At 32.7% G+C, this 18,675-nt stretch overlaps 3 protein-coding genes across 4 annotated transcripts; 1 reads left to right on the top strand and 2 right to left on the bottom strand.

The window, feature by feature from the left end:
* Positions 1-684: 684 nt before the first annotated feature.
* On the top strand, positions 685-4,446 carry LOC146141256 (uncharacterized). 2 transcript variants are annotated; one of them, XM_083391124.1, is made up of 7 exons: positions 685-824; positions 1,560-1,669; positions 1,748-1,834; positions 2,211-2,356; positions 2,870-2,996; positions 3,479-3,604; positions 4,071-4,443. In XM_083391124.1, exons 1-7 carry the CDS (start codon positions 748-750, stop codon positions 4,127-4,129), a joined length of 732 nt encoding a protein of 243 aa, XP_083247250.1. In that variant the 5' UTR covers positions 685-747; the 3' UTR covers positions 4,130-4,443. The 2 variants fall into 2 exon arrangements, with proteins under 2 accessions (XP_083247250.1, XP_083247251.1); XM_083391125.1 differs by lacking the exon at positions 3,479-3,604 and having other exon boundaries at positions 4,071-4,446.
* On the bottom strand, positions 4,393-14,381 carry LOC146141255 (heterogeneous nuclear ribonucleoprotein L-like). Its single transcript, XM_083391123.1, has 14 exons — positions 14,066-14,381; positions 13,410-13,444; positions 12,837-12,906; positions 12,049-12,231; positions 11,732-11,792; positions 9,628-9,711; positions 8,915-9,018; positions 8,097-8,264; positions 7,568-7,689; positions 6,597-6,698; positions 5,985-6,090; positions 5,567-5,624; positions 5,004-5,099; positions 4,393-4,578 (listed from the first exon to the last, which is right to left on the bottom strand). The coding sequence occupies exons 1-14, from the start codon at positions 14,135-14,137 to the stop codon at positions 4,514-4,516; spliced, it is 1,326 nt and encodes a 441-aa protein (XP_083247249.1). The 5' UTR covers positions 14,138-14,381; the 3' UTR covers positions 4,393-4,513.
* Positions 14,382-14,673: 292 nt separating this feature from the next.
* LOC146141254 (lysophosphatidylcholine acyltransferase 2-like) lies at positions 14,674-18,675 on the bottom strand. The gene is made up of 2 exons (XM_083391963.1): positions 18,602-18,675; positions 14,674-17,532 (listed from the first exon to the last, which is right to left on the bottom strand). The coding sequence occupies exon 2, from the start codon at positions 17,514-17,516 to the stop codon at positions 15,999-16,001; it is 1,518 nt and encodes a 505-aa protein (XP_083248089.1). The 5' UTR covers positions 17,517-17,532; positions 18,602-18,675; the 3' UTR covers positions 14,674-15,998.

Here is an 18,675-nt window from a genome sequence, read left to right as displayed (position 1 = left end):
GGTAACATACACCAAAGTAATAAAATGTTTAAATAAAATATTAACAACATGGGCATTTCATTTGTTAAACCATCTAAATACTAATACAAGATTAGATGCCTAAGCTGTGATACACAAACATTAATTTCCATATGTCAACAGTTGACTCCAATATCCCAAGTCATACGATATATCCTATATTGCCTGCACATCCTATTCTTACCACTCAAATGATTAGTGATTCAGTTTAACACACCCACTCTTTTGACTCTTGTGCTACCTACTTCATTGCTTGGTTTCTGCCTATATTTTCTTAACACCTTACACCTGATTGCTTTTAGTTTAATGAACATAACTCTTCCTTTAACATTGTTTCATGTCATAATTTCCAGTATTTTTAATGATGCAGTTAGGAAAGTTTTTTGCTATTATTTCACATTGTTGGAACAGAAAAAAATATATATTTAAACCAGAAATGCAATTATATCTGCCCTGAAATAACTGCACAATAATATTTACTTTTTGCTTCTTAATTTTTTGTGTTGACTGGACTTGCATGACAGCACTGAGTATTTCGGCAAAACAAACAATAGACCTTACTTACAGGGTTTATTAAAACACTGGTTTACACATAAGCTAATTTTGGAGCAGCTTTTATCCATAAACATTCAGACACAAATTTTTTCATATACTACTTTAAAGAGATGTTGTTCTGTGATTTAGGGTAATGGCATAGGTTTAAAGTTGTGATTGAAGTTTTATGCGGAGATGTATCCCACAGAAATAGACCCCTATTCTGTTTTGGGCGTGAGAAGAAACGCCTCACAAGATGACATCAAACAAGCGTAAGTTTAAATGAGATAAATTGTGCTTTTTATGCATATTTCAGATAGGCAGTTATTTAGCCCAGGTACCTTTACCTACATGATAAAGTGGCATAGAATGGCCATACCAAGTAGTATAACACCAAAATAAACTGCATTAAGAATGTTGTCATTATTTTATTATTATCAGCAACTATTCAAAACCTTTAATTTAACAGTTTGAACACTTTATATTTTTTGCCCAGAGAAATTATACCCGGTAATTGAATAAAATAGTCTTTTGAATAGAATATATAGCACTTGGATAAGTTTAATTTCAATTATGCAATATTTGTGTACTTAACCACTATTTTATAGTGGTTATCAACTTTTTTTTATGACGCCTTTGAAAAAGTTTTTGGGTCTAGTAACACCCCCAGCCATAGTAACTTTATTTTTTACTTAATTTTTTACACCAAAGCCAGTACATTTATTGTTTTGTTTCAGTAAAAAAAAATGCTGCTGTCCTCTCGTAACAATAAGTTTGAATGCAGATGCCAGTGGATAATAGTATATATTAGATCTTTATTACTGCTATTGAGCTTAGGTTCAAAACAAAATCAATGGGTAACATTCTTAAAAAATTGAACAACCCACCAGGGTGTCACGACGCACAATTTAAGAATCTCTGTACTGCACAATAACAATTTACCTACAGGTATATATAATATATATATATGTAAGCTTAAAGAAAACCTTTGCAAATTTATAATTTAGATACAAAGCTTTAGCACGTCAATGGCACCCTGACAAAAACCCAAGACAAAAGACAAACGCTGAAAACAGATTTAAGGAAATCGCAAAAGCATACGAGATCTTGTCTGATGGTAAGTTGAAGTATTTTTTTGTAATTATTGAGGTGTTTTGAAGGATTAGCATAGATATATAACTTCTTTGTTTTGCAGAATCACAAAGAAAAGAATTTGAAAGGAAAGAATGGCAAAGAGAAATGGACAGAGAACATGAAAAAGAAAAAGAAAAACGGGACAGAGGTTTTAATTACACTAACCTTACATAGTTTTAGAAAATAAAAGCAATTAAAGTAATATTTTTTACTCCCTAATTATTTTTTACTGTTGCCTTCGCATATGATAACAATATTAGTCTTAAAAAAAATTGAAAAGTGAAAAAAAATTATTTGTTTATAAAAGAAACGCTGTACGATATTTTCAGCCTTAATTTACCCTTTTGCTAGAACCATAATATTAGTAAGACGTAATAAGAATATCAAAGCCCATACAGAAGTAGGTATCATTTTGGACGTTTCGAATAACTCTTTATTCATTTTCAACATAATATTAGTCAACATTAATTTTTTTTGTTACAAAACATTAAAACAGCCATGCTAATGTTATATTTCAATTCCAGTTCGTCGAATGGCAAAAGAACAGGAAGAATATGTTCGGAAACAAGAAGAAAAAAGGCGAAAAGCTCAACGCATGAGAAACCCACCCCAGAACTTGTTCGATTTCCAATTTGAAAATCCAGAAACAGCATTCCAGGACTTTTTTAAGGTTCCTTTCCCATATTTTTTATTTGCACTTCGCAAAAGCCTAAAGTTAACCAATGAAGATATGACTCAAATGACTCAAACATCATCATTTAGTTAATTTTTGCCTTTTTAAGTAATTCTGGGTGGTGTACAAACTTGTGTGACATTAATACAAAAATTTTAACAATTTTTTTAAACTTGTTTTTTTATGAATAAAAGTGATAATTATATCAGTTATAGCAATTAATTTAAGAAGACAAATTGCAAGAACTTATTTATTATAATAAAGGTGTTTTGTCAGAGTCAAACACTACTCCCACATGCCCGACTGCATCTCATAAATTTTTGAGGCCGCCAAAGATTGGCTCCAAAACTTTTTTTGGCCAAGATTTTGCGATATGTACGCTACAAAGGCCTATTTTTTACTGTAAATACGTTAGCTCTGTAACATTTTATGTCTGAAATGTACTGGAATGCTATTGGACCCACATGTCAACTATGATTTAGTTAAAATGTTACTTCTTTCCACACATAGGATCGTGAAACTTGGAGACAAACTGTCCCAGACCTGTTTGAGTCGGAAAATCGTGCTTTTAGCGACATGATGCTTAAAATCGATGATATGATGAAAATAGGCATGGACTTTCAACATGCACATGCAGGTAAAGATGCCTTATTTATACTTTTAACTTGCAAACCACAAAAATATTTGGCAAATGAATTAGTAGGGCATTTGAGGGTTATAAAGCATAACTCCTTTTTAAAATTATAATATTTTTGCAAAATTTCATTGTAGTAAACACATTTTTTCCTCATTTTGTAGGCTGTATTTAACTTTTAATGTTTCGTTTATTGTGTAATCACTACCTTTCAACGGCCTGCTTATAGTGCTGTATTATTTATGCCTAACTGGAATAGAAAAATTTTAAAATACATATTTGCGTGGGACCTGTAAAAATTATTGTTCCTGGGCAAAAATTCCACCCATATTTGTTATGTTTATTTTGCTTTGTAAAATCACCACACGGAAATAATCAAAAACTGAATACCATGCCTTACTGATAATCAATTGCTATCACGAACTAAAGTCTCAAGGGACATAAAAATGTCGACCTTGCTTTACGCAAACCATTTTATCACTTAGCGAATGCTGGTACTACACAAGAGCTGCGCAGGATGCAGCGCAGCGTTGATAAGCTAAGAAAACGCCAAACTAAACTCGATGAACAAATACAAAACTTTAAGTCAAATTCATGGAATAACCGGCACGGTCAGTTTATATGCTTAGTCAAACTTGCGCCGTAAATTTTTCTTAAAAATTCCAAAATATATGCCAAACAGACATTTTTACAGGTTTACTTAATATTTTTGTTTTTCAAAATCAGGCTGACCAATAGGTGTAATATTTATTTATATGTTTTTTAATACACTAAGATGTAAAATTTAAAGTTATTTGGTTAAATTTCGTTAAACTTTAGTGGGATTAGGGCTTGAAATTTTTAAGAGTTTGTGATGAAGTTAGGTGTTGGGTTAAATAAAAGGTTCTTTAAATCTTATTTTAATGGTATTTGGTTTTATTTTAATTATTAGGTATTGGTCCTATCCGGAACTGGGTTTTATTCTGACAAAGATGTTATTCTAAGTGTATGCCTATTGCTTATTTTTTTGCTTGCCAAAAGCCTTGGAAATCTTAAAAGTTACCTAATGTGTATATATATATATTTGATTTTTTACAGGGTTTTTGGACAGAAATGCAATGGATGATGAATTCAATCGCTTTTTTAGCAGAGCTTAAAGAACAATGCTTCAATCAGTTTTGTACATTTTTAGTTGCCAAACTGTATACTCACTGTGCGTATTTATAAATGCTTTTATTTTAGTGATCTGGTCATCTTTTTTGTTTATGTGCTTTAAACTGACAGAAATCTTTCACCACTGTTTTAGTTTACCCTTAAGTGTTAACATTATTATACTACAATGTTTTTTAATAACCGCAACTAAAAACTGTGTATAAATGCAACAGTGCTTGTGAAATAAAGAAGATCATGCAAGTTTTTCAAAACGTGATTTTTTATTAATAAACGATCACAACACAAAGTCCACTCTTCACTTGATGGTGCTCAATGGTGAGTGTCTATCACGACAAAAGGTCTTGGATAATTACACAGGTGCTTGGGCTTTATTCCCTTGTGGCAGTTGTTGAAGTAGAGAAACACAGCTTCAAAATGTACGGAAACCGTCCATCTGAAATTGACAAGATATAAACATTTATCCTTAAAAATATATCAATTTGACGACTTATCAAAAGTCCACTGGCTTACTTGGTTTTAAAGGTTACACAAAGTCAAGGGATTTATGAAGAAATGTCTTTATATTAAAACACACATGTTTTTGATATTGAGACACAAAATTAATTGAACATAACTAAGATCCAGTAACTAAAAGGTCGCTCGTACATTTTAAAAACTCATATATTTTCTTGATAGATTAATAATAACAGATGGACGCAATATAGGAGGTTTTTGAGTTATTTACTAATTTTAATTCAATATGTAACTTTTATAGTATTTATAGAATTAAAAAATAGCTTAGGTAGGACAGTGTCACAATCATTGCAAATAAAAACGTTTCAAAATGAGGTTTAAACATATTATTTTATGTTAACTTACTTGGATTGTCCATTTTATAATGGTTGACCATAGTAAGAGCTTCCAATGCTTCTGGCTTTGTCTCAAACTCCATTAAACCAGATGAACTGCGATCGCCTGTGTTCAACAATTACTACTTTTATACTTTTAATATTGAAAAATTTTAAATTGTTCTATTATCACTTATGAATATCGTATTTCTACACGTTAAGATACAACTTTTTGATTACATTCAACATTTCACATAGTCAGAACGCTTTTCTTGTTAAACACCTTTTCGTTAGTAGACTACATAGAAAGTTTATTTATTACATTTTTGTTCAGCGTTGTTATTTGCATAATTTTATGACACGGAATGTTTACACATTGTTTTAATAATTTTATACCAATTTTAAAAACATTTTCAAGCATGTTTTAAATTCCAATAAATACACCTGAAAAAGTAATCTAAAAATAAAAGTCTAAAAATAAGAAAAAAAAAAAAAAAAAAAAAAGATTCACATCAATTACTTGTTTATTTAGTAATAAGACCGTATTAACACAAAACCTTAATGGGGTCATCTTAGGGGAAACTCAATACTTACTTTTGGATTTAAATGGAGTAAACTTCTTGGGTTGTGTAAGATGGAATTCTCTACAGATCTGTTGAATAAAACAACCACGTTTTTAGTGTAAGACCTTTGGCGACACTTAACTGAACAGCTTAAACTGGACAAAATACAAAGAAGCAAATATAAGTTTGAATGCAATTAAAATGGGCAATGACTTTATATAGTCCTCACAATTGTCAAAAGTTATGAAGAAATTTTGCTTGCAGCCAATCTCAATCAATCTAACTCTATAAAACTACTGACCCAAACAATTTAATCGGCGGCATATTTTTTCGGTCGCGACCCATACGTTGATAAACACTCGCTAAACGAACTGTCTCCCCATTAAGTCAGGAGTACACTTCATATTTGACAAAGAACTCAAAATGTTCAGAAAAGATTAGGGGGTCACCTCCACAATCTTTTCTTCGTCCAAATCCATCGGGGCGTTGTAATAATGCAAGACTTTCGAAGGGTTTTGGATTCTGTTCTTTGCTGCTTGTTCAGTGGTTGTAAATCTACAACAGAAACAAAGAACACTCCAGGTAAAAGCACTAAAACTAAAGCCTAGTTTGTATTTAAAGGGTTTGTTAAGGATTAATACAACTGCTATTTAATGCAACACGCTCATTGAAAGCAAATGTTTACTCTAGCAGATTCTAATTTGTTAAGCAAATTGACAGTGCAATCTGGGATAAACAACGTGGTAGGAAAGTTAAAAAAATATTTTTACAGCGGCTTATGTGTTTTATTCTTGCATAACATATTTGCAAAATTCTTCGGTTAAAAAGAAAAAAATTATACCTTGATAACCAGTACTCATTTTAAACACACATCTTGCTAGTCCTTTACTAACTCATTGTTAACTTACGACCACCCAGTACCCAAAATCGAGTTTGATTTTTAAAAGAACTAATATGTCTACTATTCTTGCATAAAATAACTTCCTAGGTTCGACAGAGAAATTACACCTTTGGTTATTAATACCAAGCACGCATTTTAAACATATCACTTCCCACATTACCTGTTATTCCTTGAGTTGCTGTAATCAACTTGACTTGGCGTTCCATCGCTTAATTCACCAACCGGAGCTCCAGTGTCCGTCAAGTACATCTGCTTCGAAGGCCTAAACAGAAAATTGTATGATGTTAAAAACTCTTGGCATTTTTTAACAATTATGGTGAAAAAATAAAATATTGGTGATGAAAATTTTCATATATTAGTTTTAAACTACAGAAGTGTTGTGTTTTTCTACAGATAGATTGATATCACTTTTTTGAACCGATAGCGATACCCGATTTATTTGGTTTATCTAAAATATGGTCAAAATTTTAATAAATTAAAAATAAAATCCAAATAACATTTCCGCTTATCTACCTATATTTATTAAACTCTTATGTTGCATGCTAACTTGGCATGATGCTTGCAAGTATATCATTTTTTGTATTTGAATAAAGGCCAAAATATTGGTACATTTTTAATGTTTTTTATATTCATGGAGATGTACAGTCGCACAGTATGGTAAACCTTATGTGTAAGGGGCAATTAGCCTTTAACATAAGATAAAACCTAGTTTAACTTGATAAAGTTAAAGCAAATATAGAAGTTTTATTAAAATGTAAACTCAAGATCAAGGAATGTCCCCAACTTAAACACCTCCAATTGGCCTATCGAAAATAAGTTGCATTAAATCTAAAAATGTGGGTCAATAAAGTTTTCCACCCGTTGGTCTACCCACCGTTCTTTATGGAACGCATTTCGACACGATGGTCTAAGTGACAAAACCGCACTGCAACATCACTACGCCATATCCCACCCCGATGTTCTTGATAGTAGATCGTTAATTTCTAGATGCTATATATAATAATTTGTGGCGAAAGTCTTTTAAACCGATACCTTGGGTATAAGATTTTATGACACTAAATAAGACTTCTGTAAAAAAATACTTTGTGTGTGTATTTAAAAAAATAACCATTCATGAACTTGTAAACTGACCCAAGAACCATCTTATCCTCGAAAAACTTCATCCCCGATAAACTTGAAATTGCTCGCTCAACCGCGGTAGGATCTCCCATCTGAACCATCGCAGTACCCGGCTTGCTTTTAAGAAACTTGATCTAGACAAATATGTCAAAGAATTTGATGAACTATTTGGTGTAAGAATAATATAATATAACTGCAATAATAAAGCTAAATTCCTTAAAAACATAGGATTTTATATTAATTTTCGATATTAATTACCTTGCTGCCATTTTGTTATATTATTTGCAATAATTATGCCACATTTAATATATTTTAAGGAAAATAAGTAGGTTTTTAAAATAACTCTTTCAAAACCACAAGAATTAAACTGCAATAAAATAAACTCTTTTAAAAAAGAGATGTTTTTTATGAGACTTTTTAATACGTAAATTAATCTAACATTTAATATAACATAATTGCACAGCAAGCTTTATGTTAGTTTTACTTTTATGATAAACCAAAAGGCTGCATAAAAGAACACTTATATTAAAATAGTACAAACCTTTATGACATTCCCATACAGACAAAGCACATTGAAGAGTCGATCGCAGTTCATTTTATCCGGGTTGAGTCCATACACCATTATAACAGGACTCTGACTGTACATTCCACTACTTCCACCCATCTCTTGCATTCCATAATCCTCAACCCCATAATCTCCTCCACCAATCTAAACAACAAAAGGGGTGAATTGGGTGTCAATAGACGCTTTATATATTTTTTTTATTTTTTTGTCATGTTTTCGATCGAGCATAGAATTTTTTACTTTGAAAAGCACCTAACTGAAGAACAATGAGAGTGTTTAGGGGTGTGATAGTTACAGTCTAGTTACCCACCCTTTAATATTCCACATTTTTTTTAAATCATCCCGAACCTTTCCTCCCCACCAAAAGATTTCCCCAACCAATGTTTTAAACCTTCACAACCATTAAAGTACCTATATATGTTTATTTTAATTATACATTTTTAACCTCCATCTCCCATAATCCCCCATGCCATAAACACCTAACTGAACAGCAATAGGAATAATTATTATAACTCCTTATAACCCAGGCAAAGGGGTTCTTAGACTGGGGTCCATGGACCTCTTGGAAATCCATGTACTGGTTTTAGAGGGTCCAAGACCTAATTGAAAAGTATTTTTAAAAAATAATCAATTTGTTAAAGAAAACAATTCATTAAAATTAAACTGTTTTCTGCACTTGAATGTCAATATATTTTTCACATTTCAACATTAAATCTTCTTCTCTATGGTGGCCTGAGCAAAGCCAAAAAAAATTAGGGGCCACCGCTAAAAAGTTTAAGAAACCCTGTTCTAACCTGATGTTGTTGGTGTCCGGATCCCATCAAACCTGGTCGAGGAGGTCGCATCCCACGACCCCGTGACATCGGTGGACGACCCCTTGATGACATCATCGGCCGAACTGGACATAGAAAAGTTTAAATGCCCGAGTGCACGACATAGTGATATTTATACAACCAAAGCTGGTTAATGTATCCCATGTGTGTTTCATGACATTTCATTTGTATGAGGTTAAATTTTCTTAATAATAAAAATAACCTTAAAGCTGCTTACTTTATAGAATATCTAAAAAGTTTTATTTTTAAGCCAATAATAAAAATAAGCTTGGCTTGGGAAAAGTAAATCAAAGCAGTGATTGACCTTTTGTGGTTAAACACAGTTGACAGTTTAGGTAAACTTTGCATGGATCTGTAAAGTAGCTTGATATTCAAAGACAAAAAGGTCGAGTAAATCGATATCATCTTGATAAAGATGTTTCAAAAAGCACTTGTATCATCATGATTTAGTGAAACAAGTGACGATGATACAATAGCGTGTCAACTTTATCAAGATGAGGTCAATTTACTTCATTATTAAGCTTAATTAGAGATCCGTGCATAGCATACTTTCAATATTTTTTATACAACATCGAATGTAAAACATTAAACAGTCACAAAAAACATTTATAAGCTTATATGCAAGGATGTCAGTATATTAAACACCAAAATTATTTAAACGTTTAGTTTTGTACCTGGTCTACCGCTGTACATCTGTTGGTTTGAATATCCAACAGGTGCATCCCCCAGTAAAGCAGGCTGGCTAGATGAATCAACATCTGGATAGAAAGATTTTATTATAGCAAAACGAAAAAATGAAAATTTGTGGAAGAATGAACACATGCTTGCAATATAAAGTATTAAACTGTTTTCAGAAGTTTAGGCAATACCTCATGCCGTTATTAGTGTGAAAATCAACTTTATATTTACACACATAAAAGCATTAGCTATTACCAAAACCAAAACATTGCAAAATAGCCAAAATTGTATTCATTTTTATTGAATTATACAGCTTTCATATATTTGTCAACAATATTAGGCCTGCACATGTTCTATGCTTTTGCTCAATATTTAAACAAATAAATTTTCATTTCTGGAAATGTTGAAACCCAAAATGAGAATTCCTGTAAAAAGTTTTGTTTTTTATTTCAACTTTTACCATCCAAACTGAAACAATGGTTTTAAAATAGGCTTCTACTACAAAATAAAATAAAATTGTGATCTTAAAAAGTAACAACACAGTAAAAAATAGATGCATAGAAGTGATAGGGCCACATGTTAGTAAAGGACATGCAGCACGAAAAGATCAGCAATTCTACGTTGTACACCTTACCATTGCTTTAGTCACGATAGTCTTGGCGTTCTTACCAGAATTGAACTGACACCGCGATCTTGACATTTCAACATAAAATTGAACAACAGTGTTAAAATAAGGCAAAAAGCAGTGTTGAGTTTTTGTGCATTTTTACTGTTGTTGTAATCGCATCTGAATGATGTATACCGTATGTAGAAGTGGTGTGAGGTGAATGTCTTCTGCAAATTTGTTGTCTGACGTCCGTTGAATGTTCCATGATCCATTGTAATATGTCCAAATGTTTAGTTTATGACTTTTTTGAAGTGTGTGATGCCTTTTGTCCATGTGAGAGATTGAATCTTGTGCGTTTGATATGAAGCATGTTGGATTTAGAACCTGATGTTAATTTGCTGAATGTTCTGTCAGATATCATCTTTTTGCATCAGTTTTTTGGTGTTGTTGTATTGTTGTCTGTTTGTTTCCGTAGTTCTTCCGGTGTTTCTTTTATTTCGTGTTTGGTTTATATTTTCGTGACCTAACATTATAGCTTGTCTTTTTTGCACAATTGATGAAAAAATATTATTAACTCAAAATAAACTTAATAGAATAGACACCAAATAACCAAAAATAGAAAGAGCTGCATTTAATGAATTAGAACAACTACTCAAAATTAAAGTGCAAAACCAAAAAATTTGAATGAAAAAGGAGTTTACCTAATTTATCTCACAATTGTGCCCCCACACTAATCAACATTACTTTTTTTTGTTAGACTATGGGCCATATGACACAAATGTTATCACAGAATTTTTTCGGAAAAAACAGCGAAAAAAAGTTGTAATTAACATAAGTGTTTACTAAAAAGAAGCATTTATATTTTTGAATAATATGCCTGGTAGCAACAGCATATATGTAAGCATTTGCATCTTTTAAGATCAAAATCTGGCCTTCTAGTAACCTCTGTATACTTTAGCACCTTCATAAGGCCTTGTACCTCTGATTTGTTATGTGAAATCAATCTAAGATTGCATCTATTAAATGTCATAACAACCTGTTGAAATATGAATGAAGTAGAAATATTTTAGATGTTATGTTTATTGTAAAATTGAGTGTCAGTATTTTCATGGTTTTTAGGGGGTAAAATTGGTAGCAGCAATTTAGATTTACCAAGGGAATCACGTTTATTAAATAACTAAAACTGCTACACCAATCGCACCTTTTTCCTGATATAAATGCTTTTGAGATATGTTTGTGAAAGTTGTTCAGTATTTGTACAAAACAAACACCACTACATAAACCTATTGCTATGTTAAGACATTTGGATTTATTTTCTTTACATCACCACACAAACTATAATAAGTAAAACTATTGATATATGTACTGAGAACAACAACTATAGGTTCTGTGTATTCGCATATATAGGTTTACACTTACAACATTACTAAAGTTAGTAAATATGTACTATCCAATAAGATATGTAGCTGATCAAAGAATATTTTTATTCTTACCTAGTGCCCCAGTATAATCCCATGTTTCATCATCATTCTTGTAAACATTTAACCTAGTTGGCTGAAAAACAAAAATATTATGGGTAACTTTGAAACTGCATAAAGGGCTGGTCTTAACCTCAACAGGTTACAAGCTTTCTGATAAGAAAAACCTTTCATTAAAATGGAAACATAAAAAACAATTCAGTAGTAATTGAAGTATGCCGGTCAAACAAATATCAGATGTGTTTGCATTTTAGGAAACCTTGGTTAAACAATTTAGTTCAGGACTAGTTAATTCAGGAATAAAAATGTCCAATGGTTTCATTTATAAATACCTTTGCCCATTCAATCTTCAAAGTGCAGCAACCGGAATAAATGTCGGCTCCATTGAGCGATGCTTTTGCTCGTTGTGCCGACTGAATGGAGTTGAACTCTACCATCGCTTGTACTCCTCGTTTACGAAAGATTACAATTCTTTGCACCTCACCACAAGGCTCGCTTATAGTGTGAATTACCTCCTGCAAAATCAATAACAAGCACTTTATATGAATACTTAGTGGTAAGCAGAGCTAAGATATTTGTACAGAACTATTTGACCAGCATAAATAGTCATTAATATTGTATAGCAGGGTTTAATATAATAAAATATAACTTCTACATGAAATACCCAGCATTACCTAGCTAAAAAAATATCCCATGTTTCACTAATTGTGTAGCAATAAGAAGGACTTTTTATAAATGATTTTGCAAAAGGCTGAGTGGAGATAATTGATGGAATTATTATTCAACAGACCTCAATTAGCCTACAAGATACATTTCGAACGGCTACCTGAAATCAGCCTGATCAGGAATATAGTGAATGTAACGCCAGGCTAGAAAATTACTCTGTGGTGAACTTTGAACTCATGATTTCCTTTAAGCTTAGGAGCTGAAATTAATTTGCTATCCGAGTAGTACTAATATAACTTTTCATAGAGTTCCAGCTATGAAGTGATATTGCTGAACATTTCTGTTGTGAAATTGTAAGTAAACCCCTGACTTATGATAAATTGTTGCGGGAGCTTATATGTACTTACTGTCTGATAAATTACAACATTGCAATGAATGAATAGACAATACTTACTGTAGTAATTGGGTAGACTGCGTTCATGATGGTGAAAAGAAGGACTTTGTTTGGTTCTCCTGGGCCATCTCTGAAACAAAATAAAATGATTATGCGTATAAACATTTTTGATATAAATAAATATTTAGTAACTATGCTGTTGCTACCAGGCATAGTATATCAAAAAGAGCTGTTTCTGAAACTTTTATTTTATCCAGCGTTGAGGTTACCTATGCAGGAAGCCTTCATCAAGGAATAAAACAACACCCTGCTCAACATTAAAAAATAAAACGACACAAAAGAAAATAAAATCACGATACCCAACCAACGAAAAGTTGTGCATCTTGGCCCATATCGCTTTTTTTGGCTGTTTGTGATAACATTTTAATCTAATTTGTTTGTGTCATTTTAATTTGTGTGGTAGCGTGGTGTTTTTGTATAAAGGAAATAAAACAATGAAGGCCTCCTGTGTATTTAGCAGAAACGTTGGATAAAATAAGTACTTCAGAGTTAAGAAATACCAGAAGAGCCTATTTTAGAAAATATTAGGGAAAATACATTTATAGTTTATAAACATCGCCGTTAAATACTTACCGACTTTTATGCTCTCTTTCACCACGATATTCATCCTAAAAAGATTTTGACATTAGGTTTGCTAAATTCCAAATTGTTACATGGGATAATTTGCACCAGACATTAAATAACTATTCTAGGACATTTTGAATAAGACATAAAACAAAAACATTGACCTAGAATAGATACATATCTTGTCAATTCTCTATTCGTTCTACCGCGCTAAATTCTTACCACAAGCATATAATTTGGGTCCAGGTTGGAAAGTAAGGCCTGCACTTTCCCGCTCAGCCGCGGACATAGCCGCGCATTTCATGTAAAATCAACATAACATGCAATCAGCCACCAAAAATCACTCAAAAGCGCAAAACTTTCGTTGCGCTCAGAGTTTGCAGTATAGTACTCCATTTTCAGCCGTGCAAATTTTACAAATAATGTTATTACAGCCGCGCAATTTTAAGCTGCAAAATCGTCTCCCCCGTGCAAAATCCAAAGTTTCCAATCTGGGTTTGGGTTAGCGTGACGGTTAGTTGCCCACCCTAACCCAAATAATGTGCGTCAATTTAATAACTGTTTGAACGCCCACCTTAACCCAAACGCTAACCTGCACCTAACCCAAATGGTGTTTCGTTGTGGTAGAATTCTAGACCAGCGCCAAACATTACAAGTAAACTTACTTTTATAATTGAAGATGCGCCGTTGTCGGAAATTCTTTGTCGTTTTGCCTGATGTCCGTCGTACTGTGACATGTTGAAGTTCTTAAATTTGTTCCAATACAAATTAAAATGATTTTGCTTTCACGTGAAATTAAAAAGCAAGAAATTTTATCGATTTCCGCGTTTGTAGAATCGACAGAAATACGTCAGACATCAAGTGATTGCAAAACTGAATATTCAAATATTTACGGGCTTTTATTGAGTTATTTTCTCCGTGAGAATCTTAAAGTAAACTTGTTTTGCTTTCTTTGTAAAGGGATATAAAAAAATTACAAAATGGCGAATGACAAATAAACTATTCTCCCGAAATCCTTGGACGCCTGAAGTAATATAGGTTTAGACGCTACAACTTTTATTTAAAAATGTTTTTTATTTAAAAAAATTAAACCTAAAACCGCTTTTCTCTTGTCAAATATGTTTAAATGTAATCAAAATATCCCTTACACTAAACTTTTTTTTTCTTATCGAAATCTAATTAAATTAATTTTTCAATTTAAATGTCAACACACTGTCTTTCAGTTTTCTGACATAATGACCTTTGTAACCTACACTGTACTTTAACTGTACAATCACGTTTATTCACAGCTGCACGAATTAAAACTCACAAATACGTAATTAACAAAATTAAGTTCAAATCACAGGAAACAATTACACAAGTGCTTAGAGGACAAAGCAGATTATAAACACAACAAACCTTGCATCTTTAAATTAAAAAAAGAGGTTTAGTAAGTACAAGACAAAAAATATTTCGTAAATATAACACTTAGTTCATTCGTTTACAACAAAAGGCACCAACAAAGATTTACAATCCGGATTCTATGTCATTTTACCCATTAGCCAAGCATTTCTCAAACTGTTCCAGCTTTTATCAAATTTGGAAAACTAAAAACAAATTTGCGCCATACTTTATATACAACAAATTTGAATGGTCATCCTAAAAAGGCGGGGAAACATAAGAAACCTCATACCATTTTTAGTTATAGAGTACATTAAAGTTGGCAAGATTTTTGTAGAAGAAATTGGTTATTTTAAGAAATTACAAAAAAGTTATATGACCAACTTACAAATGTTGAATATACTGTTAACAAATGTTGCAAGGCACACATTTTGAGAACCACTGCATTTGTCAGGAACCAAGCTGCTTTTAAGATGTGGTGTGACAAATGTAAAGAAAATAGGCTTTAAAAAACTTTCATTTCAAATGGGTTTCAAACTCGCCAATGGGTAAGAAGGGCATCAAAGCAATAGTACAATGTTCAAACTAACCAAATAATACAACATTTGAAGAAACAATTTGGTAAAACATATATATACATGGAAGAGTACGACTACAGAACAATTATTCGGTTCAGTAAAAAATAATGCATATGACGTCAACACCTAAAATTTCACAGCTAAGAGATCAAACAAAAATAGCACACAAAGCACAATTTGGGAAACTTTTAGAAGAAACAACATAAATGAAAACTTTGTCAAGCAAGGCAGGCTTGGTGCTCACATTCTTTTTGTAGACAAAACAATTGCAGAGAATGTTCAAAGCAATAGGCAAAACAAATGGCGTTTTCACACAAAAGCATAGAATAAAAAACATATCAGAAAAAATCTTGTAACTTGGGTCTAAAGCTGAGATATTAACTGCAAATGCATTTCATAAAAAAGTAGGACAAAACAATATCTGAAAATGAAAGCCAAATCTCAATGTATTTTTCCTTAGTTATGCCTGTATGAGCAATATATGAGTTATACACTCTTTGTTATAAAGCTGTATATTATTTTGCAATATTTTTAGTGGCCAAAATATTTGTATAACAATATGAAAAAAATTATGGTGTAAGCTACAAAACATATTTAATTGAAGGTTAAAGGGTTGATGTTCAAGCTAGTAAAAAAACACTTATCTGTTTCGTCTTTTGTATAGGTAGTTGTTGTTTAAAGAGGAATCACTGGGTATATTATCTTTTAGTTCCTTATTTCTTTTCAATATAAGTTTGTACCAAATACACAGCATTGCAAATTCAGGTCTTAAAATAAAGAAATCGCGAAGGGTTGCATTTCCTGACAGTTTTTTTCTCCGCATTTCAATTTCTCTAGCGACCAGTGACATATCGAAATAAGCAAGGTCACTGTCTTGCAACTTTATAGCTGATTCCGACTCAGGGCAGGCAACATATTCTTTAAAAACCTGGCAGGAAAACTCTAAAGTTTGATCTGTTGTGGCAGTGGCACGCAGTAGAGCGTGTCCGGCAACATACTGACTAAAATTGATGTAACCTTTGCTTTGAGTGTCATAGATTTCAAACAAATCGCGCAAGGCGTCGGTAATCGGAAGACCCAGAAATTGTGAGTAGCTTGAAACAGAAACAAGGCCGTCCTGACCTGGCAGCGATATTGTGACAAACTCGGTCAGCCAATCTTTTACTTGGTTGGCGGTGACTTTGTATTTTTTACAGACTGATTGAAGCTCAACGTTAATGTGCTGCTTTGGAAATCCCATTTTCTCTGATTGCTTCATTAGTTTTCGATCTTCGAACGTATGCTCTGTGCATTTGATGCCCAACCTCTCAGCCATAACTGTTCTGACGTTATTAGCGTAAAGCTTGGCGTCGGCAATTTCATCTTTGTTAGGTCGATAAACCGGCAAATACTCGACTTCCACAACATTCCAAAACTGGCAGAAAGTACACCACAACACTTGTAACGCTGAAGAGCCGTATTCAGTGTCATTGTAGGTATTCCACGAATTTGTATACCTTATAGTCATTGGCTGAACAGGGGCGCCGCAGAGAAATGCTCCAACTTTAAAAAGGATTAGACTCTGTCCATTTGTTCTTGTGCCCTCGGGGAAAACAATAAGTTGTGGCCATTTGCTCGCATTTTTTACCCGTGTTTTGATTTCACCGAGTGCTTCTTGCGTTGACGAGCGGTCGTCTCTTACAACAAGCACCGGTTGAATAGCTTTCACCAGGGTTCCAAAAAGCGGGATGTTAAAATTTTCCCTCTTTGACAGAGCAGCAGGCAACGGGTAAGTGGCAAACCATAGACAGATATCACAACACGAAGAATGAGGGCCTGCGACTAAGATCGGGGCTTCGGCCGCGCTAGCTCTTTTTCCTTTCACTATAAATGAGACTCCGAGAATTTTTAGGTTGAGCCTTCCTAATAGCTGTAGAATGTTGAACAAAAAAGTCCGAAATGGTGTTAGCGGAGTCACTAAATCGCCAGGCATGCCTATTGTGAACAGGATACCTAGAATCCAGGTTATTAGGAAGACAATTAGGAATAAAATGAGACGCACCATGGCTATTGAAAGTGACATCAAAACAACTTGAAGCTTTCTGAGAGGAGAAAATTTAATTTGTTTTACGAATGGATTTGAAGACATGTTGCTGGTTGTTGATTCTTTCGATTCCATGTTTATCCCATATTCCCTGAAAAAAATAACACAGATACATTTAAATGCTTAAAGAAAACATTTGAAACATTAAATGATGACCAGAAGGTGCTTTTGTAAATTAGGCTGGGCTTTATACCTTTTATTTAAATGAAAAATAAACAGGATACTTATATTTTCAGACTTACAATAGATAAAAATGCAATCCATAATACCTAAATGCCATAATTTAAACATCTTCATTAGCAGCTTTGCCTATATTAAGTTTTATATCAACAATCCACATATCACATTCATATGAAGCTTTTGTTAAAACTAAATATAAGCATTTTTTATTTCAGATGATTCATTGTAGATGATTAACCAAACTAATTAATTGATGAATTGCAAATATGGATGACTGATTGTGGTTTTAATGTCGACTATCATCAATTGCAATTCCTCCACTAGATGAAGGTTTACCACCCTTAAGCTTGATAAATTATTTAAAGCTATTACATCCTGTCTGTTTATTTATAACATTGTAAAAAACAATTTGTCAAAAAAACAACAACTTTTTTGGTGTATTTTTTGCAGATATTATGTTTTTTAAAACAAATCTTTTATGGGCCCGAAATATAGTTTGAGCCAAGAAGCTTTTAGTTTAATAACCTGGTTTCTTGTAAATTTTATGACACATTCGTGTTGCCAAATAAAAGGCATTCATTGTACCGTGCACACATCCTGTAGATAAAGGAAATGACATAACACAGAGCTATGTAATATGGCATGAAAGCTAACAGTAACGACACCATTAACTGTCAACAAATCATGTCATACCATTATTATAAGTCCTGCTTGATAATGTAAAATTAACTATTGAATGTATAAACTATGCTACTATTTGCTTAATAGTAATTTATACAATTGAAATTACCATCAATTTGTAGTTGAACCTAATTAAGAAGGCTGAATGTGAAGTTATGTTTTGGCACGATTGCAGCACTATCTTCTGTTGCAATACGCAACACTGTTGGTATTTGCTATCTGATTTTTTATTGAAAATAGTATAGCATGACAATATTTATTGTTTGTTTTGACACATTTATAACAAACTAAGAGCTTACCTTACTGTGTAAACAAGGTATCTTCTTGCAAAACAGAGGCTAGGCCCTATTTGAAACACCTAAACTAATGATTC

The sequence above is a fragment of the Ascidiella aspersa genome, chromosome 6 (genome assembly GCF_963924565.1).
Source record: "Ascidiella aspersa chromosome 6, kaAscAspe10.2, whole genome shotgun sequence".
Taxonomy (NCBI): Eukaryota; Metazoa; Chordata; class Ascidiacea; order Phlebobranchia; family Ascidiidae; genus Ascidiella; species Ascidiella aspersa.
Note: the sequence above shows the minus strand (reverse complement) of the source record. Positions and strands in the feature narration are given on the sequence as shown.